Source organism: Sinohyriopsis cumingii, chromosome 1 (genome assembly GCF_028554795.1).
Source record: "Sinohyriopsis cumingii isolate HCF-2022 chromosome 1, ASM2855479v2, whole genome shotgun sequence".
In the NCBI taxonomy this organism is placed as follows: domain Eukaryota; kingdom Metazoa; phylum Mollusca; class Bivalvia; order Unionida; family Unionidae; genus Sinohyriopsis; species Sinohyriopsis cumingii.
In genome coordinates this window covers 29754565-29781162 of record NC_142961.1, presented here as the reverse complement: position 1 = coordinate 29781162, position 26598 = coordinate 29754565, and the positions used below count along the sequence as shown (strand labels likewise).

The 26598-nt window shown below is 34.8% G+C and overlaps 1 protein-coding gene across 1 annotated transcript in view; it reads left to right on the top strand.

Annotated features, from left to right (window-relative positions):
- Nucleotides 1–2658: 2658 nt before the first annotated feature.
- The window catches only part of LOC149806616 (ras-related protein Rab-10-like), a 38739-nt gene continuing 14799 nt past the window's right edge, over nt 2659–26598 (top strand). The window contains exons 1-4 of the mRNA XM_089955638.1: nt 2659–3031; nt 13036–13096; nt 22363–22501; nt 23944–24033. Coding sequence (XP_089811764.1) covers nt 2905–3031; nt 13036–13096; nt 22363–22501; nt 23944–24033 — 417 coding nt within the window. The 5' untranslated portion in view covers nt 2659–2904. The remainder of the gene's footprint in view (nt 3032–13035; nt 13097–22362; nt 22502–23943; nt 24034–26598) is intronic.

The following is a 26598-nucleotide window of genomic DNA, read 5'->3' as shown; positions in this document are numbered from 1 at the left end:
AAATGGAAGGATGTTTTCCTTCACGCACGCTCTTTAGGCATGCAAGTCCGTAAACAATAGTCAGTCTATTCATCCATCATTTTGTGTCTTGATGTTTCCTAAAGCACACACTGATGCCATAAAATAACGGGTTAAATGGGTTTTGTAGTGTTGGGAGTGGGGTGGGGGGTGGGGTGTAGGTGTTTGGCAGAGTTGGTCATTGCAGGTGAGGGCTTAGGTGCTTTCAAAAAACTTTTTCTTCTTCACTCTGTGTTGATGGAATATAATGGGTTATTTTCTTCACTCTGTTGATAGTGTATATATAAAGGGTTATTTCTTCACTCCGTGTGGATAGTGTATAATGGTTTTCTTCTTCCCTCTGTGGTGTGCGTGCGTGTGTGTGTGTGTGTGTGTGTGTGTGTGTGTTAGCGTACGTTGTGTAGATCGTATATTTGGTTGTTTTTTTCTTCTTCCTCCCGAGTGTGGATAGTATATTTGGGGTTTGTATGCGTTCGCGTACGTTTGTGTGGATAGTATATTTGGGGTTTGTATGCGTTCGCGTACGTTTGTATGGATAGTATATTTGGGGTTTGTATGCGTTCGCGTACGTTTGTGTGGATAGTTTATTTGGGGTTTATATTATCTCCCTTCTGTGTTGATAGTATATTTGGGGTTTGTTTTTTCCTCTTCCCTCTGTGTGTGTGTGTGTGTGTGTGTGTGTGTGCGCGTGTGTCTGCGCGCGTATGTTGTGTGTGTGTGTGTGTGTGTGTGTGTGTATTGGTCTCTGTTTGTCCCTATAAAACTCCCTTTATCCCTATCAGATACACTCTACCTACCTACCTACAGTAGCGCGTATTCAGGTCAGCCACTTGCAACACTGTTGCCATTTATCGCCTAGTGTTCAGTACAGTGACGTCACTGACGCTGGAAATTTTGAGACTATAAATATGGACTTGGGGATTTCCACATTTTGTAGCTATACATATATACTAGAATTCATAAACAGGAACGTCACTCAAGCTGAGGCTATAAAAAGATAGTGGGATTTTCCAAAGGAATAACCCACAAGTTGGAGCTATAAATAGATAGTGGGATTTCATAGGAATTTCAGCTGATTATAGATACATAGGTATTTATCCACGATCGTCACACAAGTTGATATTGTAAGTAGTTACTAATTTTATCCATTTTAGTCTAAACCATTGTAACTTAATTTTCGGGGATATGTTTATTTTCCTTTAAATTCTGGGACAATTTCGTCATTTTAGCGTTACTTTTAGTCACATCCATTTTGTCGTTGAGCATTTCCTTGATTATAGCTATTGATAGCATCATTACAATTATGCAAATTTTTGAACACCCCAGCAAGATTTCAGGTCTTTGTAATGCTTTATATATAAATCTCACGCTCGTACTAGTGTATGTATGTCTCTGTCTCTGTTGTGTTTGACCCTCTACCATCATTGTCCCTAGACAGTCCCACCATGTTCAGTTCCCCTTGACGCTATTCAGACCCACCATGTTCAATTTCCATATGTTAAATTCTCTTGAGGCTATATCCCCCAGGGGTTTCCGTAATGTTAAATTTCCCATTGTCCCTAGACAGTCCCACGATCTATTCCCCATGTTCAATTTCCCATTGTCCCTAGACAGTCCCACGATCTATTCCCCTGTTCAATTCCCCTTGTCCCTAGACAAACCCAAACTCTATTCCCCATGTTCAATTCCCCTTGTCCCTAGACAAGCCCAAACTCTATTCCCATGTTCAATTCCCCTTGTCCCTAGACAAGCCCAAACTCTATTCCCCATGTTCAATTCCCCTTGTCCCTAGACAGACCCAAAGTCTATTTCCCATGTTCAATTTCCCTTGTCCCTAGACAGACCCAAACTCTATTCCCATGTAATGCTAATTCCCCTTGTCCCTAGAGTTGCCCACGATTTTTCTCCATGTTAAATTTACATAGTCCCCAGAGTTGCCCAGGGGTGTCTGTAATGGTAATTCCCATTGTCCCTAGGGTGCCCCTATTCACTACTGATGATGATGATGATGATGATGATTATTATTAAACAAATTGTTGGATGTTTCCATTTTCTTTATTTGTAATTTTTATCACGCATGGATAACAGAGCATATTTTAAGTGGGTAATATATATATGTTACAGTTTTAATTTTTAAGCCTTTTCATTGAATTTTGACAATAGATTTGGGCAGATTTTAAGAACTTTCTAAGGCTACAAACAGAAATCCCTAAAAATGACTGATACATGATGAAATCGCTTTGTATTTAAGATATAATCTCTCTCTCTTTATCTCTCTTTTATCTTTTTGCTGTAGATTTTATCCCGGAACTAGGCTCATTAATGTTTTCCCAATTTGTTTAATAATAATAATAATAATAATATTAATCATCATCATCATCATCATCATCATCATCATCATCATCATCATCTACTAATACTGTTATGTTGAGCAAACTATTTTCAAATTTAATAATTTATAGGTACAATAATACTTGAAGTTTGTCTATTAAATGCAGGGTAGCATGTGATTATAAAAAATGCTGATGGAATTTACGACACGTTGTCACGCTGTTTTATGACTCATCAGACAAGTCTTTAAGCAAGGGAGGCAAACTAGTCAATGAAGACTATATTTATAATTATTTCCCTTGGATGAAGTCATCGATGGACCATTTACTACCCTTATCGAGGAAGTGACGTTTTACGGAGGAATCGTATGCAAGAGCAGGACAGCATAGCCGAATATCAATCACTTTGTATTACAGACGGTTTCTTTTTCACATGAAGACTTTACTATCTGAGCTGATTTTGGTGGCTACACAAAAGCTGCTTTAATTCTGTCCGTCTGTTATATAGGCTTATTCTACTGCAGAAGCCGCCATTTTGCATTTTGAATGGTGAAGAATGGCGAAAAAGACATACGATCTCTTGTTTAAATTGCTCTTAATTGGTGATTCAGGCGTAGGAAAGACTTGCTTGCTGTTTCGTTTTTCAGATGACGCCTTCAACACAACGTTTATTTCGACTATAGGTAAGAAGGAAACCCAACGAAAATAGGTTTATGGTGAACCCTATTTTCAGTACAGTTAATTGCTTTATATTCTCTTTGAGTGCAACTGGTAGGGTTACTGGAAACACCGAAATACACACCAAAACCGAAATACACACCAAAATGCACATTTTTATATATATCATAATACTCATGAAGATGTATTATGATTTGTATGTGTTTGAATAATGATAAATAACAAAATAAAATTTGATTTTAGTGATTTTTATAGGATTTTTTTAATCCTATTTCTATTTTTCTATTTATCGCTCCATTCATGTAATGAAGTCACTCGGTCGTACTTAACTGGACAGCTTTTACATCGTTTTCTGTCAGTTACGTCATTATCTACCTTAAAACGGATACATATATGATATTTCCACCGAAAATATACATTCTGGATTCTCACCCTTATATTTTATGTTCTGACTGATTCACGATTTATCATAACTTTCCAGTTGAGTAAAATCAAGTATGAATAAGTGACATATTTACATGGTAAAAAGAAATAATTTTGATCAAAATCACTTAAATCAAGTTTGTTTTGCTTATTATTATTAAAGCAGTTACAAATCATGATGTAGAATTGTACTCCAATACCGCCATGCTGGCCAATTCTGTGCGTCTTGTAATTCAGTGCAACAATACGTTATTTCTGTAAACATAGGATCATGTGCTATTTTGGGTCAAAAATCCATTTTGTACCCAGAAAGAACAATCGTACATTAATTAAGAAAACTGATATTCATAAAATGTACAAAAATATCCCACATTTAGACTAGAAATGCACTTAAAATTTGATTTCTAAATGGCAGTGTGAAGACCCAGTCGATGACCTTCTTGAACCTGTAACCCAGAAAATTCGATTTACTATGCATCTTTTAGAATCATACAAATAAATACATTATATAAAAGATGGAAATGTGTACCTTAAAACAAAACTGTATTTTAATCCAAGTTTCCAGTTTTGCAAGAAGTTGTCCCACATGTAAAAAATCGTCTGCTACCCAACATGTCTACTTGCTGCTAGAACACAAATTCTCAACAAATTCCCTGGCGTATAGTCTGTTTCTAAATTCTGTAATAATTTTTCCCCATCAACAAGACGTTGTAAATACATCACATCATATTCATTGTTGTTTCTCTTCCACGTTATAGCTTATTTTTCATAAAATGTTGAACTATACTAATTTTTTTACAAGATCGGTTTAGTTTGCTTGATATATATTGCCATTAATAGGCATTTTTATGTTGAATTTGGTAAAACTAGCTATAAAAACCTGACCTAATTATTCGACTGAACTGCTGACAGAAACAGTCCAAAGTAATATATTTAATTTCTAATGCCCGATGGACAAACATTACATCTTTTCAAAGCTATGCGCAGAATAGGCCGACATATCGCGAGTCAGGAAAACATCGGGGTGGTATCCCCTGTGTCCAGAATTAATATTATTTTGAACAGAATGTTCTGGTGACAATTGCATCATTTCAAATGGTAAGCATTGCTGTATTTTATTTTTGTCAATTGCTCGAATTCGGTATGCGTTTTGCTTCAGAATTGGAAACAAAAACCTTAGGTGCGCAGAAATGCCTGAGAGCAGTGTATATATGCCTAAATGAAACACATATAAAAATTGTGTGATTCGCTGTGTATTTTGGCTTTTTGAGCATGTTTCTGTGTTTCTAGTAACCACTACTGGTAGGTTGAATTTTAATTAATTGGGTATTTTACTCCCAAGTTTGGAACAAATTTAGGTTTTCAGAATTTACATTTTGTGAACACTGCATAGCACAAACTTGAGATATAAGACGGTGAAACCTAGTCATTCATTGTAATATGTCTACCATGATAATGTTCTTTTGATTGACCCAGACAACATAAATATTAGGGTAGATGTCTTAACATAGTACGATTAAGTGAGACAGGGTGTTTCAGTTACCCAACATTGCCCAGAAAAATTGGAGAAAATAAAATTTGATGAATTCATGAAGGCCAGAAGAGAAGATGATATCGCCAACAATATCAACATTAACATAGATGAACTTTCAGTGTACTCATTCAAAGACTGTCTATAAGATGGGAGTTTAAAAGTGAGAGAATTAGCATGACTGGTGCAGATTAAGGAAAAGCAACCCCAAAAAACTGCCTTGAGTCCTTGCATTTTCTGCTTAGGAGATTCGTTTCCTCCAATGATAATTTTTCATGGCAAATATTCATGCACCAAAAGGATGGATCATACACGTGCAGGAGAAGGGTTGGGATGATGAGATGATGCTGCAGTGGATTTAAGAATTTTATCTCAAGTACACAAGTTTTTCTTTTTATAAAAAATAAAATTGAAGTTGGAGTGCATTTTCCAACATGTAATTTTTGAATAATTTAAAAGATGTCCCACATTACACGACTTGAAAGGAGCAATTTGTCTCAGAACATGTAGTGCACAAAAAATTACTTAAAAAATTAATTTATGGCATCCCAACAGATATGTCCCAACATATAAGGTAAATACGGTAGACAGTGTTGTACAGTATGACTGTCATGTACTGAAACTAGAAAGTACTTTTAAAGTACTCCTGATGTGTTTTTCCCTATTTTTGCCTTAGGTGGCACATAAGGATTTGTTGAGATTTAGCCAGTGCTGACATCCTGCTGCTCAGCATGTCAGGCAGCATTCCTTCATTTCATTCTCTATAGTCCTTCTCCAAGATTCTTTTGGCTAACCCCTTTTTTTGTCTCCTGCTCCGGGTCTAGCAAAGTCTGTAATGGGTGGTGCATCCAGTGAAATTCAACATACATGCCTCATCTGTCACCATCATCTTTTCTTCACAATGAGGACAAAAGAAGATGATTCTCTCCTTTGATGCAGGTCTTAATTTTTTATCCTGTTTGCCGAGAACATGGTAAATCATCATCAGACCCTTGTTTTGGAAGATGTAAAGCTTTTGAACTATACTTGATGTTAGCTTCCAGCATTCAAAGCTGTGCTGTAGAACTCTGATGATATTGCTTTGGTAAATCCTCAGCTTAGTCTGTAATCCAAGTGGTGTGAAGTGCTGTATGTGTTTCAGCATAGTGAAGGTTTGATTTGCTTGGCTAATTTTGGGTGCTGATTCTCTCCCGGTTTCTGTCAGTGGACACTTTGCTTCCAGTGTATCAGAACTTCTCTACCTTCATTGGCACATGATTCACAGTGATAAGATCATTTGTTTTATTGTTTTTACTCACTGATTTGGTTTTCTTGCTGTTCATTATCTGTCCTGTCTTTATGGCCATCTCACTGAGTTTATCTTCATTTTGTTGCATATCTAAATGCTGACTTGAAAACAGTCCAATGTCATCAGCATAGTCCAGGTTTTTGAGGGATGAAGTGAGGTGTGTATGCTGAACTTGTTTGTTTTAGTGTAAAGTTGAACTATTGCCAGGCATTTTGATATTAAAGTTTGGCATTGGTGAAATGTTATTTTATTTTTTATTTTCACCCAATTTGGTCTTTCTCAGTTTAAGGTGTTATGTATATTTAATTTGTATTGTTTGGTGGCTTTCTTAAAGATTTTATGTTATGTACGTCAGTATTTTTGTACTTAGCCTTGTCCAAAATCAAGCTATTGGTGTACCTGACCAGTGACATTTATTTTGTAAACAGCATAATACATAGCTAATATTTCTCAGAGAATAGATTAAATATTTAGATCATTATTAAAGGTAAGCATTTTTTCTTGAATCAGAGTATAGGACATTAAGTTTTTTACTTTGAAATTGCTAAACCTGTTGAGAACTTAGAATGTTTTATTAAGGAGACTGACCTATATCCTGTCTTAGTTATTGTGTTTTAGCTTTTTATATGATGTTGTTTACTTGACAGATTATTCATTCTTGACTTAACATCTGAAGCAGAGTCAGTCTTATTGCTGTCTTGTTTTTACTTTGGTTGGATCTATTTATTGAAAATATTCACTGGAATTAACAAAGTACTCAGTAATCTTAGAAATATTAATTTGGAATTGTAGCAAATTCAGACAAGAACATTTTGGATTATGTTATTGCTATGCATCAAAAGACTGTTAGCATATCAATACACTTCAGGCCATTGGCACATTAGCACATTCGAGACTATGCACTTGAACACATTCAATATTGGAATTTATTTGGAATACGACTGGGATTCAATTGGAACTTCATACATTTGGACTTGTGATAGAACTTTTAGTACTGTTTGTGATTTAGTTCACAATACTGTAAGTTCTTTTTATAATTTTCACTTTGTATTATAGAGAAATTGAAATATTTGCTGAATTTTACAAAACTTGTTGATTTTTCTCAGTTCTGTTTCTTAAGTTAAGACCATTGAGAAGTAACAAAGGGTCATCTTGGCTATCAGCAGACTGTGATCACTGCCTATCAGAATGCCTTGACTTGTACATCTTGCAGGGATTGTTTTCACTTTCTGTTGATCAGCACATGGTCTGTCTGGCTTTCTCTCTTGCCATTTGCAGACTTGTATATGATCTTGTGACTTTGCTTATACTGGAGAAGTCCTTCCTTTAACAAGTTGGCTGTCTTCAAAGAGATCACAAAGTCGTTCACCACATATAATTTATTGACCTTATTCTATGTCTACCTGTGAACTGTTTTTTGTTTTCTGAGTTGTCTGAGACTGCACATTAAAATTGCCAACAGTGAGTAGAAAGTCATTGCCATGGTGTTGCTTCAACGGCTGAGTGCAAGCTATCATACAAAAGGACTTTCTCTACAAAGCATCTTCTGTAGGGGCATAGCATGTGATGATTGATATCTTGGTGAATTTTCAGTTGAATCTGGCATACATCATTCATTCATAGGTGGGTTTTCATTGTAGAGGTGTGTTGTTGTTTCTTTATGACCATGGCACTGCCTTCTGCTGTGGCCAGTGTTGTTTTTCCTGCTTCTATCAATCTGGTTTATGTAATGCATAGAAGACTTAACTTGTACTGATGCATTTCCTGGAGAACCTGTTCTAGATTCCTTGTCTACTAAAAATTCCTCACATTCTAGCACCCATTGTGGATAGTAGTTTTGGATGTCAGATCTACAAGTGGGATGGAGGCTTCCTTGCAAGTTTGGACTTTCCACCATAGTGTCAGTTTCCTGGTCTTCTTTACTCCTTTCTCCTGTTGCAGTGTTTTCTTTTGTTTTAGTTTCCATAGCTATAGCTGCTTTTTCACTTGTTTTGGGTACTAGCCTAAATAAAGCTCACAAAAAAATGTATACATGCGTGATGAAAATATTTCTGAAGATTATTTGAATTTTTATCATGGGTAAATATGCACCTGGAATTGGAGTTTCTAATTTTTTATAAAAGAACTTTAGCACATAATACTAGCTTCTAAACTCAAGTAGACCATATCTGTTCTGGCCAGCCACACCTGATAATTTATCATTGAGAAAAGTTTGTAAGGGTTTTGCCTTAAAATCCATCTTTTTCTTTTGAAGAACACTACATGTTTGTGGAGGATGTCAAAAATGTTTTGAAAATCATGCAGTAGTTTGAGAAAAATCATTTTAGTTTTTAGCTCTAGTGGTCATGGACCAGAACATCTTATGGGATGGTCTGTTATCCATCAGTCTGTCCATCTGTTTGTTAGCACAAGTTTGTTATACCCACCTCCTAATATGCATTGAGAATTGCAGTGATGTGATGTGATTGATGTGATTTTTATTTTTAACGTAGCTTTAACAATTTTTCAGTCATATCGCTACGATGTCTGCAATGTGGCAGTTTATAGTGATGTCTAGCACTGGGGCATCATGCCGCAGACATGTAGCATGATGTCCCACCCAGTCACATTATCCTGACACCAGGCCAACCAGTCCTAACACTAACCTCTTAATGCTGAACGCCAAGCGAGGCAGCTGTTAGTACCATTTTTTAAGTCTCTGGTATGACTCGGCCAGGGATCGAACCCACGACCTCCCGCATCCGAGGCGGACGCTCTAACCACTAGGCCACCGGAGCGGTCGAGAATTGCAATGAAACTTCATACACACATTCATTGTATGATATGGTTGGTCCTAAATGAAATGGTGCTGTTGGACATTCAATATGGAGGCTATATCAAATATCTTGTTAATGCCAATGGAATGGATGGTCATATGAGCTTGAGTTCTTATAATGTCTGTTTGGTTCTAAGTGAAAATGGTGCTGACCTTGCATCTAATATGTCCACCATAGCAGCCATCCTGAAAATCTTATCATTACTCCACCTGAACAAAAAGTCATACTGATATGGGACATTTCACTAGAAGACTCCTTATGATGTCCAGTTGATCTTAAATGAAAATTATGCTGATCTGCTGTGTACCAAAGGCCAGCTTGACAATTTTTGTCATCACAAATTCGGCATGAAAGCTCATATCGGCATGGGGTGTTCACTAAAAGACCGTATAATGTATTGTTGATCCTAACTTAAAATGGTTCTGATCTGACATGCAATATGTGGCCATCTTGAAAATCTTGGTTTTGGTAATGGAAAGTCATTTTGACATGAAATTTTCATTAGAAGAGTTCTTATGGTGTCTGGTAGGTCCTAAATGAAAATGACTAACCCTCAATTTGGCCTTCATGGTGGCAATCTTGAAAATATTATCTCCACTCCACCTAAATCGATGGCTATATAATTATGGGTTTTTTACCAGTAGACTTATTATACAGCAAACACCATTTTTATAATCTCCCTGACTAGATGATTAATAAAGAAGTTAATTTAAAAATATTATTCTTGAAGAATATTAGAGATGGTATCAGCACTTCGCAGTTAAAGGAAGAAATGGACTTATCTTGAATTCCTGTAGTAAGTCAGCCCCTTTGATGGTATTCTTTTATTATTTTGTTTTATTTTAAAGGATAATTATAGAAATCATTGTACTCTCTGTGAATATTATTTTTCTAATGCATGTCACTTAACTGATAAATTGTTTTTATTGATTATAATGACTTAGAATGTAGTATGTTAAAATTTTCTTGGCATGTTTTACTGAAATGATGATGAAAGCAGTATTCATGGCATCTTTCCTTGATGACATACAGTTCATTATCTTAATCGTGTGATTTTCTTTTCTTTATGAGAAGACATATAGTTAATTATATTAACAGTCAGTTATTGTTTTTTCTTTTTATGAATGACTTGAGAGGATAATCGTTTACCTTGGTTCATTTAAAGTAAACAACTGAAATTTAATTATACTTAATTTTTAGCATAGGTCATAGATCAGAAGAGCTGATTTGATGGTCTTTTGGTATTTTAGTTTGTTATCCCTCTCCTAAACTGCTTGAAAGATTTCCCAAAAACTTGACAGATATTCATCCCATGGTCTAGTTTGTCCTATATTGAAATGGTGCTGCTCTGATGTAAAATATGGCCTCCACAGTGGCCATCTTAAAACGTGTGTTATTGCTCCTCCACCAGAAAGTATGGTTGTGTCAGCATGGGGTATTCACTAAAAGACTTCATAGTCCTATGAATGAAAATGGAGCCTAGATGATGTCCAATATAGCTGGTCATTATGAAATGGGGGTTTCACGAAAAGACTTCTGATGATGTCTGTTTTGTCCAAAATGACAATGATGCTGAACTGTCATCCAGTATATGCATCACAGCAACTAATTTGAAAATCATCTTATCACTGAAGAATATCACAGATGGTTTCAGCATTGAGCAGTTGAAAAGAACAAATGGTGTGGTCTTGATTTTTATGGAAATTTTTGTTTTCAGCCAGTAGAGCATCAGTCCCTTTTAGGATCTCTTGTTTAAATTGATAAAGTAAATCTATCATTTTGACCATATAGTTTCAAGTTAAAAACAATTTTCTCTTAAACTCCTTACATAGTTGTACACTTTTTTTTGTTATTAAGCTGATTTATTAGAAGAAAACTTTATTTCTTTCATATGAAACATTTATTCTTTCATTTGTTCATTCATTTTGCTCATTTACTGAGTGGGATTCACTGAAACAGAAACATGGCTCCTTCAAAAGCCATTACAACATTTTCAAGCCTTCTGTGAAAAGTAGGGTCAGGGAGTTAGCAGTGGGAAAGTCCTATTATATTCAGAAAACACGATCATAAAACTTCCTGATAGTTGGTCATTTTGACATTCATCATTATTTGAAAAGTTATGCACACCTATCCTTTTTAATTTGTGAACAGTCTTACTGTTTTATACCTTTCACAACATATTTTTCAACAATTACATGTACTATTTTCTTTGAACTTGTACAGAGTGGAAAAGGAGATAAAATTATATAAACTTTTTGATCAACAAAATAGTTAGTGCCAGTCTAAATGTGTTTAATATTCCTTCTTTCTATAGCACTTTGAAATTGTAATGAATTAAAAATAATTTGGATCTACTTAATCATTTGAAATAGAAACTGCTTCTGTCAGAAAGTCTGGAGGACACAAGATGAAGTTTCTAGATAAGTATGGATCATGTTTTCTTATAAAAGGGATGTGTTTCTTTTGGAAATGTGTAGCTTTATCCAGGGGAAAATTAGAAGGCTTAACCCCATCCCCAAAATGGGGATCAAAAGTTACTTTTCTTCATTACTGGTAGAATTTTGTCAGTTATTATATTTTCAGTCAGAAAATATCACAGTATTTTCAGTGACCACTGGCATGATTTATATTTTTAAAATAAAATTTACAAAATGTCACTGGCAAGAAACATCAAATTTTTTTATTCTATTTTTAGTTGACAATATCAGAATTGTAAGTTGCAAAGTGCTAGCTTGATTTAGAGTCCTGCTTTCACAACCATTATGGTTTAGGGTGGAAAGTCAATTGGATGAAATTATGCTTGGTCCACTCCTGTAGTACTGAGTCCCAGTATTTCAGAGATCACACCAACTGTGTAGTACAATGCATATTATTCTGTGCACTACTTTGTTATAATGGTAAATATATTTTCCTGATAGATCAGTTTCATGACTCATTTCAGTCTCCATCTTTATGAACATGGTTCATCTTTCCTGTTATGATTCATTTGTCATCCAGACCGGAGGTGGGGGGGGGGGAATGGTAAAAATAGCTGGTCCAAAAGCAAAAATATGGTTTTTGGACTTTTGGTTGATGGGATTTTCAGCCTCTCCTGGTTAATTAATTAAATTAATAAAGATGGTAAAAACACATTTTTCCAAGAATTTTAAAAACAAGCATTTCTTGTAAATCATAAATGACATTTTAATTGCGAGTTTTAGATATGATGGATTTCATGAATAAATATAATATTGACATTAATATTATTTGTGTATATGATTTAATCAGTACAATACCTAGACAGTAGAAGGACATTATAAGAAACTCCATAAAACTGAGACATTATAAGAAACTCCATAAAACTGAGACATTATAAGAAATTCCATAAAACTGAACAAAGCCTGTAATATAAATGCCATGTTACAGTAATTGCCATGAAAAGTGAGGCAATCAGTTGCATCAAACCTTGTCTGTTAAAGGTTGGCAAAAAATATATTTTATCCTATTCATTGTCACTGATGATAAAAAAAAATTCAGACAGTTCAGTTTAAACTTTTTGCTTAGAATTTTCTTTTTCTGACCAGAGCAGTTGTAAGTAGTAATAAATAATATTTACTCAGTTGTAAATTTTCCATATTAATGACTGTATGCATTATTTGTGATAGGTTACCTATATTAGGTTAACTGTGCATGTGATGGTACATATGAATTGGATGAGGGGACTGCATGTTTTCATGTGAGGTTTTGACAGTAGTGGCTATTCAAGGTAATTACTAAAACATGAACAATGCTGCTAATACTGGCTGCCACTCGGACATTACTTAAAACCTGTGAATTTCATCTCGCAAAAATCTGACTTTAGTGGGTGAACAGTATTATAGCTTCTGAGCAGATTTTTAAGAACATAATACAGGGACGGCTCAGGCGTGGTTAAATGTTAATTCCTCACTGTAGTATTGTTTGTTTCTTTAGGTATTGATTTCAAGATAAAGACGGTTGAGCTTGGAGGGAAGAAGATTAAGCTCCAGATATGGTGTGTATTTTCATTGTTTTGTTTTCATTACATTTCTTTTTTTAAGCCTTTTGCATTGAAAGCAGAATAATCTGTATCCTGTCTGAGTTATAGATTCATTAATTACAGAATGAACTAAATAACCATGTTATGTATATTTAATTTGCATTGTTTATTTTTTTTTTAATTTATTGCATGCTATGGATAATTGTATTCTGGACTTGACCTTGTCCAAAATCAAGTTCATTTGCTACCTGACCTGAATCACTGATTTTGGCTTTGTAAACGTTTTTAACTCAATTTGAGTCCTGAACATTGGAAATTCCCCATGAAATGCCAGGTGTTGTTTACCACATTTTATATTCTAATTGTAGTAACAGACCTTCTAATCATAACTAAGATTTTATCTTGTAAAATATTTGGAACCTTCCAGAATCAAATTTTCTGTTAAGTAATATTATTTTTTAGAAAATGCTAATTGTGAGCAAAGGTCAACTAGAGGACTATATAATTTTTTTTGTCTAGAAATTATTCATTCTTGCTGTCAGATCTGAGCAGAATCAGTTGAGTTATTGTTGTTTCCAGTTTTTCATTTGGGCTGGAATTTATTTATTCAGATTATTTAATTGAAGTTATTCTTTTCTGGAAATGCAAATTGCTATAAAAAAACGTTCTTGGAAATTGAGACTTGGTTTTATAGTGAAATTCAAATAAGGATATATTATTGGATTGTATTATTGTGATTCAAAAAAGACTGTTGGCACATTGCTGTGATACAGGCCATCACAGACACGTCAGTACTTCCAGCCTTGAACTTATTCTAGAATACCACTGAAGCTTATTCAGAACGTTAATCATTAGGACCTGCATTAGAAATTCTAGGTTAATTTGAATTTAATTCACAGTACAGGGATTTAATTTGCGATAGGGTAAGTTCAGTTTACATTTTTCACTTTGTATTCTGGAAAAATAAATTATTTTACTTAGTTTAATTTATTAACTCCTGGCACCTTCTTTATGCATCAGGAGGTATTAGCCTACTTCTGAGCTCTGTAGTGTCAAGGTCATTTAAGATATACTAAAATGGATGGTATTATAGAAAGGTAGACAGAGGTAGCTCTACAATTATACCAAATAATCTGGAGTTTCTAGTTGCACTACAGAATATGAAGGGAAAAATTTGCCCGTGGTTGTAATCTGATGTCATGATTTTAGACTTTTTGGCCTCAGATCTTACAGACCTGTCTGAACTGCATACAGACTGACAAACCTGCGCAAAAGGTAGGATAAGATGGGCATTTGGAATAAAAAGTGGTCTGGATACAAAAATAATGGGTCTAATTAAGCAAAAATGAAACACCAAAAAGAACTTGAACTTTTACCCTTCTACTCAGGCATGAGCGAAATAGCCACTGGAAACTGTTTCTAATACAACTAGGCATGAAGTTAACTGGAAATCTCTTGGAAGTCTGTGTATTAGGATGTATTCAGAAATAGCCCCCAAATATGTTTCCTACTCACATTTCAGGCAAAAACGACTAAAACCTCCAGGGGTTAATGAGTTAAGACCATTGAGTCATAATAATTGTGAATATTCTTCCAAAAGTTTATTTATTTTTTTAAGAGAACATGTCTTTCTCCATGGTGTGTGCATTTATTTCCAAGAAAGGTTATAATGAATTCGATACTGAGAGAAGCACAACTATTTTATCAAAAGGCTAGTTTCATTTGTTTTTATTTGATTGCTACTTGTTCAAAAGTAGGAAAAACAATACTGTACAAGGTGTAAGTACATTAGCTGTATTTCCTGTAATATTTTCTACTGATTTTGTAGGAAAGCCATATTTACATAATAAATTTTGAGTTTCAGTTGTACATATTTCCCATTTACTTTATACTCTGTATGGCAACCATTCTTTTGGAATCAGTCATATATGTTGGACATGTCTGACAGAACTGACCTTTTACCAACTGTTAAATTCCCAAATCTGACATTGTATGTTTCTGCTAAGACACTTATGTTAGACCTGAGAAATAATTGCATTATGAAACTTGTAGGTGAGGCAAAAGTAAATTCACCCCATACATGCTGCTGCATTATAAAAAATGAACTAGCCTGATTAATTATATGGGGAAAGACCACAGTTATTATGAAAATAAAACTTTAGAAAATTGCTTCCCCAAATATTTTTTCATAGCAGTGGACTGTTAACTTTTTGGGGGGCAAGTAAATGACATTTACAGTAAATGTGTACAGATATAGTTTATATAGTACCACATGCTGGGTGATACAAGCAAATATGTACAGATAGAGTTTATATAGTACCACATGATGGGTGATACAAGTAAATATGTACAGATAGAGTTTATATAGTACCATATGATAGGTGATACAAGTGCCCCAATGAAGGAATGACATGTGATGAAAAGTTTGATAGAGCCCTTTAAAGCCATGGTGGGGACCGTATTTACTGCATATGTGGGGGCGCAATTTTTTTTTGTGTCCCAGAACAAATGGTGATTTTTTTATAACATACATCATGTGTCCCAAGACTTAGGAAATGAAATAAATTATATTCAATTTGCACCCACCCCATCCCCACTGCAACCGGCCATGTTGCATGTTACAGTAAAATAGATAAATAAAATGCTTATTTCAAAATAAAAGGAAAGAAACTAACCTTGTACTGTTATCATTTATTCACTTTTTTGGTCGACATTAGCATTTTACTAAAGGAAAAATATATCCACAAACTCTGTATAAGTAGCGCATGCATCCATAGTGTTATCGCTTTTCATCAGACAAAACAATACATTGGTCGTTGATGTGAATATTGAGAAACAAATCATGTTTGGTTGTCCTCAAAGGTTTGAATGTCATGAGAATGAAAACTAGATCCTGCAAAATCACATATGAGAGAGAGAGAGAGAGAGAGAGAGAGAATTATCAACCCTATTGCTCGAAAGCACTTGCCATTCATGTGTGACACGGTGTAAGGTACAAAATAACCAAGAGAGTATTATATCCAGGACAGCAATATGGTAATATCTCGCAAACTAAAATCATTATTAGAAATACATTCACTGTGAGTACAAATGACAATCCTTTTGATTCCATGGGTTACAAAAAGTATTATTAAAGCAAGTTAATGCTGTGTATACTATTTACACTGAAGAACTTGAAACCTGTTTGTGTCAATTATGACTACCAATGGCATATAAATGAAAGCCCAGGTGTTGAATAAACAAACCTTGTAACTGCCATAAGCTCATTGTTTGAACTTACCAGTAGGATATCAAATACAAAGTTTAATTTATTACAAAGCAAGCCGACCCTGGAAGCAGACTTTGGATTCCTTTTAGCATGGGGATTTGTTTTTAACTATACATATGTATACAAAGTCGGCCGACATGGGGAAGCCAACTTGGATTTCTTTCGACCAGTTTTCACTGGGATTTTGAAAATAAATAGAAACAATGAAACACTTTGAAACAGTAACTTCTCACACATTTACACAAAAAGTGATTCCTCACAGTCATTGTTATCATGTACATAGCATATATAAAGGGGAGTAAAAATAAAACAAAATAAACCACATTATAGATCTCCATTATTATGGATAAGTTTGTAGTGCAATACTCAAGTAGTGAAGAGGCCTTGCCTCGTGCATGGAAAGAAAATGCGTTGCCTAAAGCTTCACCTAAGAGGCCCTTAGGTCGACCAAAAAAGCTTGCTAGAGAGGAGAAGTGTGGTGTAAAAGAAAGTGAACCAGGTGCAAAAAGATACAAAATTGGAGACCCCAGTCAGGAGTGAGATGATGCCTATGAAATTGATGATGTCATTTGAGGGCATTGCAAGAGTTTTACATTAAAGAAAAAAAAGGAAGTTGTAAATGTCTAAAAATTGCAAGGAATTCGAGTAACATCTAGACATTTCAAAATCCCCAAATCAACCATTGCAGACTGATTAAAAATAGATTTTTCTCAGCAGCTGAATGAATGGAGACTTTTAGCAAGGAGTGGGATAGAAAAATTGCAAAGTGGGTTATTGTCCAGTGCAATCTGCAGATCCCTGTTAGTGTGGACACTATATGTGCTTATGTCAAGGAATTTGTCAAGTGAACGTCCAGAAATTGAGTTTAAAGCCAATAGGTACTGGGCAATATGTTTTTTTTAAATATATTAGCGGCATTCAAGTTTGTTGAGTGGTACTTGGATTTTGTCAGATATCACTGCTGTGTAAATAAAAGATGTTCGAATCGCTTCAGGACAAACCAGATCTGATCCAAAAATCAATTAAAGTTTGTGGTATTAACAATAACTTTAATGGATGTTAGGACAATATCATAAGAGATACTGAGTGTGATGGCAGTGACAGTGAAGAGGACGAATTTGATGGATTTGACCCTGAGGAGGTTGAGTGGGCAATTAATAATGTGGACAGATTGAAGGATTTAAATTAAATATGTTAATGGCATTCAGGTCTGTTCAGCAGTACTTGGATTATGTCAGATCTCACTGCTGCGGAAATAAAGATGTTCGGTTTCGGAATTAGTATATTTATCAATCACTATGTACCATCACTATCTACCGGTATCTTTCTCTGTCTCTGTCTTTCTGAATATATTTTTACGTAATTACAGTGAATTGTTTATACTGTGTTCATCAATAGTTATTTTTGCATAATAAGTTGTGTAACAAGTATGAACTGCAAATAAACATTGACATTTAATTTAAAAAAACTTAGAACAGAAAATTTTGAACTCGTTCTCATATACACAGACGATTCATTCTTACCTGAGCTCCTGTTCTTAGCAAATTTGCATCTAGGAAGAAAAGGTGTAAACAAACAACACTCACAGCGTTCTTTTTTTAAAAAAGTTTCTTTAATAAAATTTACCTTAAGTGCATTTTCTGACATGTAGTTTTCAATTGATTTAAAAGGTGTCCCACAACTTACGGCTCAAAAAAAACCAATGTCTCCCAGAACATACAGTGCACAAAAAATTACTTTTAAAATAAATGTGTGATGTCCTAACAAATACAGTGTCCCAACATATATGGTAAATACGGTAGGTATGTAAGGATGACAGTACCCAAAGAGAAGGCAACAGTAAAACACTTTTCAGTCTTTTTTTAAAGTGAAAACCTTTGTGCTTTTATAATTATTGCTATTAATTTTGCACTATAAAAGCTATATAAATTCACGCTGTTATATAAATTCAGCACAGGGGTACTGGTGGGTTTAAATTTTTAGCATTAAACTAGCAATTCATCTTATTTTCATTGTACATTGAAATCCCTTCAGCACTTCATTATAGCATGAATTTGGGTTTATAGCATGGTTGTAGCATGACTTCCAAAATTTTACGAATGGCTTAAGTTCAACAAAGTTTCAGTGCCTAAATGAGTTTGATTTAATAACTTGCCAAAATATGTTATATTTGTGAAGAAAAATATTTCTTTTTGGTTATTTCTGAAAGGTGGTAATTGTTAATGTAATTATTGTTGAACCATTAACAGTAACATTGTCTTGCTTGTGTTAATCATCAATACAACCATTAACAGTAACATTGTCTTCCTTGTGTTAATCATCAATACAACCATTAACAGTAACATTGTCTTCCTTGTGTTAATCATCAATACAACCATTAACAGTAACATTGTCTTCCTTGTGTTAATCATCAATACAACCATTAACAGTAACATTGTCTTCCTTGTGTTAATCATCAATACAACCTTTGTGCAATTGTTGCTCAATCCAGGGTAAACAATAACCATCAGACCTTTGCTTCCTCATCTGGCATGTGCATCCAAGCATTAACGATGCAATATAATAGCCTATGTAAGGTTCTCATCCCAATTTATAAAGAAATTAATTTACCTACATATTTAAGGGAAGACAATAGATGACCAATGCCAGCTCAGTTAACCATCGTACACACCCATTGAAACCAATTTATCATCAGACTTCTGATTTTTCAGGAGTGGTTTTAGTTATTGCCACAGTCTCCCCCTCCATCCAAATCCTTTTTATTTCAGTGTCAGAAATGCAGTGGTTAAACATCATTCCCATATTATGTTTAAGTTACATGTATAGTTATATTTTGTGAAGATTGTAAGAGAACTATTTATGTTGCAGGGGTGAAGAATTTGCTAATTTTAATGAAACTTACTTCTTCCTGGACCACTCTGGTAGCCTAATGGTTAGAGCATCTGCCCTGGATGCGAGAGGTTGTGGTTTCAAACCCTGGCCGAGTGATACCAAATCTAAAAATGGTACTTACAGCTGCCTTGCTAGTCACTCAGCATTAATAGGTTGGTGTTAGGACTGGTCGGTCTGGTGTCAGGATAATGTAACTGGGTGGGACATCATGCTACATGTCTGCGGCATAATGCCCCAGTGATAGACATCACTTTAAACTGCCACACTGCAGACATCATAGCGATATGACTGGAAAATCATTAAAGCTACGTTAAAAATCTAAATCACACACACACACACATACTTCTGTTTTTTCTCCACACTGGTGCAAAGTCATAGTTATAAACAAAGCTTAAATGAATATAGGTTTTCTTTGTCTTTTAGCAGATGATTGAACTATTTTTATGAAGATCACTCTTTAGCCATGAAATCGAATGGTTTATTCTCAAACTTTGTCCAAGCACTTATACAAATCTGCTGAAATTTTCAAGTACATTTTCAGTACCTTCGAACTCTTTCTAGAATTTCAGTTAAAGTATTTATCAAGCCCAAATACAGGTTTCTTATTAGAATCTCATAATGTTTGATATATGCATTTGTTTTCAGTCAAAAGTCCAACCTATTGAACATGTCCAGTAAATACTCATTTTTTCTTAACATGAATTTTCAGAAGTTAGTGTGAGTGCTTTAGCAAGAAATGAAGTATTTGGATTTGAATGAAATTTGGAAGGAAAATTGGGAAATTATTGTTCTTTTTGCATATTTTCAATGGAATTACTAACTGTATTATGAATACAATAAAATCAGCTGGTGAGTACATGTACTCTGTTTACACTTTCATTGTCAGTTCTTTTTATACATGTATAATTATGTACCAGTGAATGGTTCTCATCCAAATATAAACATTAACTGTTTATGTATTTCTCATAAAAGTTGAATGAAGTTGGTAATTGCTTCACTAAAGTCCATAGTTTTGAACACCACAGTCCCAACCCCACTTCACCCATCTTGTGTAGCCACTGAAGTCCATAGTTTTGTACCCCCACCCCCAGTCCAAACTCCACTTCACCCATCTTGTTTAGTCAAGGGGAGGCACATGCAATCTTTTTCAGTTAACTGACTTGGTTGGATATTGTATAATACATTGCTTAGCATGATGGTAATTTGTGGACCTGACCATTATGTTAAGAATGGTGTTTCACTGTGTATATGCAAGAAAAAGGGGGTGAGAGAACTAAAGGGAGAGGGAATTGTACAAGTAACTGTGCTTTTTTATATTTAGGTTGGTATAAACAGCACAGGAAAAAGTTGCAGCAATTTTATGATACCTATCAAGCACTCACCGTTACGGATCATTGCCATCTCACCTGTGTCTGCATGGGTTCAAGTCTCGGGTTTGGCTTATGTGGGTATGTGAGAAAGTTTGCCAGTAGCTTCTCCAGGGTCAGTGGTTCTTTCCGGGGATTTCCTGGGTTCTTCCTCCACCATTAATACTGGCTACCATGTATAGCCTATCATGTGCTGAAAAATGGTGTTAAACCCTACAACAACAACAACAAACAATCTCTTTATTTAAAATTCTGTAGACCCAGCACACATTTAGTGAGTGAATAAATTTATCTGTATCCAGCAATTTTAAGCCACTCTCACCACAGCTGTTTTTGGTGATTTTTCTAGAAGTCCATATTCGCGGCTCATATGAAAAGAAAAATATTTTATTTTTTCATCTTCAAAGCTGTGGGTTTTGGTAGAACCGTCAGTGGTAATATCAATTTAGGTATCATAAAATTTTATTCCTGTTATTCTACCCATCAAAGATAAATTATGCTGTTTCCATTGATCAAGACATGCATAGAATTCTTGGTGCTCAACTCTCTTACTGAGAGTTCCTGTGTCAGGGTCCAGTACTTCTGCTTAGTATTGTTGCAGAGTTCTGTTATTTAATGTTCATGTTCCCAACTAGCAGATTTTATAGATCCCCTGAAATGCAAGTATAATGCACAGATCATAATCGTTATGACTTTTTGGCCTTAAACTAAGTAACAGAAAAAGGGCAAAATGAACAAAAATTCAACATATAATTTATTTAACTATAATACAAAATCAAACTTAAAAAGAACTTGCAGAATTGTGATTTTAATCCCAAATATTCCTTAATGTTCTGTCACAAGTCCAGATGTAGAAGTTTAAAAAATATTCCAATGTTGATCCAAATGAATTCCAATTTTGAATGTTCTGTTGGACCAATAACCTCGAATATGTTAATGTGCCAACAGTCTTGATGTATCACAATGATATAATCCAAAATGTCTTTGAAAGAATTCACAATAAACCCAAAATAGTGATTAGTCCACTTTGTAATTCCAGTGAATAATTTAAATATATAAATTCTCTCATATATTAAATGAAACACAAATAGACATATTCAACTAGACAGCTGTTAAAGTATGAATTAGTAATTTTGAAGTAGACAACAATAATATAAAGGGCTAAATCACAATAACAGCCTGGAAGGTCAACTGCCCATCAAATCTGTAAACAACTTGCTTCTAGAACACTCTAAGTTGTCCACAAAATCAGGAATTTTCAAGTGAAATTCTTATGTCCTAAGTTTAGGAACAACTATGTTTACCTCCAGTAGTAATGCTCTTGAAACATATTCTAGAATCACTGAGAATCATTAGCTATGTAATATGTTGTTTACAGCATGTCAAAGATTTTGTCAGGTGTAGATCCTAAACTAAATTACTGACCAAGGTCAGTCACATATTATAGATATATATAATATATTATCATGGAGAAAAGCCAAATCACAATGTGAATTAAATATACATAACACATAATGTTCACTGTTGTCATGTATAAAAAGCTATATCGAGGACAGGGATGCACATGGGACTGTACATGAGACTACATCGTATGGCAGTTCAATACAAATAAAAATAAAATAAGAGAATAAGTCAATAGCAGGTTAATTCTGCCTGTAAAATTTCTTTCATGTAACACCAAACATTTCTCACTACATCAAGCAGTAGCCTATGGAAAGTGCATTTTAGGATCACAGTTGACTTTATCATTTCAGGGATACTGCTGGTCAGGAGAGGTTTCATACTATTACCACATCTTACTACAGAGGGGCCATGGGCATCATGCTAGTCTATGATATAACCAATGGAAAAACATTTGAAAATATCTCCAAATGGTTACGCAACATTGATGAGGTAATGTTAATTATTTCATTAAAAAAATGTGTTCATACAGGTGTTTGCAGTTTGTCAGAAAAGACTTTTATGCTCACCATTTAATTTAACTGGAACACAAGAGTTCATTTTGAGGTACTGTTGTGTAGCATTTGTTTTATGAATACATTTGCAGTTTTAGAAAAAAAATAGTTAAGGAGTATATCGCCAATAGTCAATTTCATGCGGATGCGGGAGGTCGTGGGTTCGATCCCCGGCTGAGTCATACCAAAGACTTACAAAAATGGTACTAACAGCTGCCACATTCAGAGTTATTCTGAAAAATATTCCCCAAACTGCAGTTCTGTGGATAAAACTTTGAACAGAAGTTTTTTTTATATGGATACAGTCCGGGACAAAGTACTTCATCAATAATTTGATAGATAATACATAGAATATAGCTTTTTGATGTTGTGCAGTAATGATCAGCGAATTCAGAGCTCTGGAGTGAGAGGAACTGATACACCATTTATTTCTCACTGGATCATAATTATTACTGGCTTCATACAGGTATTTACATGCCCATAAGACAATGCAAGGTGATTGTATAGAAGTGGCAAGCTAGTGATTGACAAGGCATTTGACCAATCAGTGTGGAGCCTGCTTCAGCCATGTTGAGTGTATAGCATAACACAATACTTGGTGACCACAGTAGCAGAGCCTAGGAATTGGCTTCCATATGGATTTGGATACCCATGGCTTGGATCTTTTGTGTCCACGGATACTTCAGAACAGCATCCACATGAAGCCTATGTTTTGTAATTCATGGATTTATTTTGGGAAATGCCATATTGAGATGACATATGGACAATCTGGTGTGACTTTGTCCAAAATAATAAATCATATATGAAAAGATTTACTTCAGCATTGAGGTTTCGAAAGGCACATTGAGATTTGAAGATAGCATCATTGGCAGAAAATGTCAGTTGCATGTTGTATAGTATAAATGTTTATCTTGCTCAGGCCAATCTCCACATACATTAAATTTAGAAGTTTATATTTATTACAGAAGCCATTACTTAATGACAGCAGTGAGTTTTATATGGGAATTTATTACTAATAACTTTCCTTACCCAAAGTTAAGATGAACATTTTGGCTGAAAGGTACGACTTGAATTAATTAAGAAAAGTACAGAAAATAGCAAAGTAAAGTACAAAGTCAAACTTTTCACATTATTGATGGTGGATGGGCACTAGGAATGGTCTCATGAATCCATAGGGTTTCAAAATTAATCAGCATACACTTTTTTGAAAATATTTTATGAAAAAGCTGTACGAAGAATAAACAAGTGAGATAGTCTGAAAATTACCATTATAAAGACTCTTTGTTTATGGCTGCTTTAATTTTTCTTAAATTACATATTTCCAGTCTTAAGATATTACATATCTGAAATAATAATTGGTGTTATTTGTACTACCTGCAGCATGCTAATGAAGATGTGGAAAAGATGATACTGGGAAACAAGTGTGATATGGAAGACAAACGCCAGGTACCCAAAGAACGGGGAGATGGAGTAAGTATCCATAGAGACCTGTTTCTAACGAAAAGTAATGTGCAAGATAGCAATCTTTATGTCCTACAAGTCTCCTTGCTTCCAGTCAGCACATCTGAACATATACGCATTTGGGCCACATTGTCCCTTAGACAGAGCTGTTGATAAGCAGTGTATTTCAATAGATTATGCAAGTAAATTGATTTAAAGTGTACATATAATATTTTGCATGTGTTCAGAGTATGAAAAGAGTAAAATTTTAAACATTTAGTCTGAATTTGTCAGTATTTCTCAAGCTGTCAGGGCAGTTGGTGTTTCATTATGGTGCATTTAAACAGCATAAACAGTGCCAGAAAATACATTCCATATGTTCCATGCACATTTTTAATGTTTATATTCACCAATGATGACAAAACTTATAAAAATCAACCATATAGTTGGATGCATCCTGATTTGGTCCCTGTGCCATTTTGATACATTCTTAAATGCATTAATAAATACCTAGTCTGACAATATGCCTTTAGCAGAAGCTCAATATAATGATCGCTTTAGCTTCAGGAGGTCCTTGTGTGCATCCACACCATAGATTAATCTCAGTGTTCAAGATTTTTGCCTTCCTTTTATTTCAGTACTATTTTATCCCACGCTCTCTAGATTTAGAAAATAGGGCTGGGGGGTATATGTGACACAAAAACCATGGTCAGCTTCTTGTTTGATAATAAGAACACTAGGGCGTATGCATGAAACAACAACTTTATTTTTATTTTGCCTGCAAAACATAAATCAGACATTGAGATCAGTTTTCAGACAGTGATGGCATCATTGTTAAGATTTTGCATTTGGCTAATTTTTCTGTCACTGTTCTATGAACAATCAAAAAATTTGATAGACTATTGGAGGATACTACTCAAAGTGTGACCTACACTTCACACTGCAGCGATATGTAAAGTTGTTGCATTAGCTCCATTTCTCTGACATCACTGCAGTCATGAAACTTGATGGTCCAGCAGTCAGTCTTATAGGGCTCTACTTTACAGTGGCAAAAGCAGATCATAGTGATCTGCATTTCATGCTACATTGATTACCTTAAGTTTCCAATAACTTGAGGAGTCATTTCATCTTGAAGGTTCTAATTACCACTGGCAAAAGTAGTCATAGCGACCTGCATTTCATGCTCGGTGATCCAGTTAAGTCTTTGCATTTGGCTCTGTTCCTCTGACACTGTGATATGTAGCCAAATTATAGGTCACAGTGACCTACATTTTTAGACTCTAGAGGTTACATTGTTGGATTTTTCCCAGATTCATCGAAAACTATATGTACAATCATTAAACTAGATGGGTTTGGTTATTTTTAAAGTTTCTGCTCATGTGAGGAAAAAGTTGGTGATAGTGAACTGCTTTTCACACTTTCAACATTCAAGGTTTTTAGCTCTACTGGTCATAGACCAGATGATAATCTTTTCACAGTAAGGTTTGATATCACAGTGCCAGACCAATATGTAACTTTCTGGATTACTTGAACTTGGAAAAAGGATGATGTGTATTGATGTTATGGTAAAAAATTCGGAGCTTAAGCTAGCTTTTAGAAATAGAAAAAGCTCTTTCTTACAAGTACAGTAGTTACCCCTTTTGAATGGCCCCCCTGACCAGCAGCTACCCACTTCTTACAGCCAGAATCCCTTGGCACCGACAGGTTTGTATTCAAAAGTACCCCTATTACGTTACCAGCGGCCAGCATATTAGTACAAAAATGAACAATGTTCCCCTCACGAGCGGCCACTTTTTTCTCCAATGTATTCAGAACCAATAATTCATATCGTGATGTAAGTGATCGGATTATCTCTATCGTTGATACATGTCTTCCAATGTCAAGTTTTCGTTACTGAAAGAAGTGTTGACTAAAGTACATGTAACACTAAAATTAATATTATATCATTGTCTATAAAAGCCGAAGTTTACAGGAAATGGGCTCAACAGTGTTATGATAGAGTTTTGGGCTTCACACATCTGTCGAGTTCTTCTCATTGATGGTTACAACCAGATGTTATTATCAAGATCATAACAGTATCAGCATAGGCTAAAAGAGATTTCGTGCATTAACACACACACACACACACTGAAATTAACCTTGAACAAATCAGGGTACCAGACAAAGACCGAAAAATCATGTTACAACACATTTATCGCTTCCTTTACAAAGAAGACATTTTGACCACTCGACAGAAGTTTTGACTGCATAATTAAACCACATACAGTTAGCAACATCCTAATAATCATTACCAAACATTAACATGTCATCACATAAATGGAGACATATCTTTTTAGAAGAAAGTTGATTATTCTACTTGACACCAGGTGAGATGGGGAGAGGGACTTGCCGAACAATTTTGTGTAGAAAAGACTTGAATAAAACAATTTTATGTTGAAAAGACTCAAATAATCGTCATAACCGATAAGGAGGTTATTCAGCAGCAGTGGGAAAATGGATCAAATGGAAAGAGAATTATGTATGTACCAATATTTAAATGACTTTGTGAATAGTTTTGCAATGTGCATGACAAAAATACCCTCTTGCATATCATGC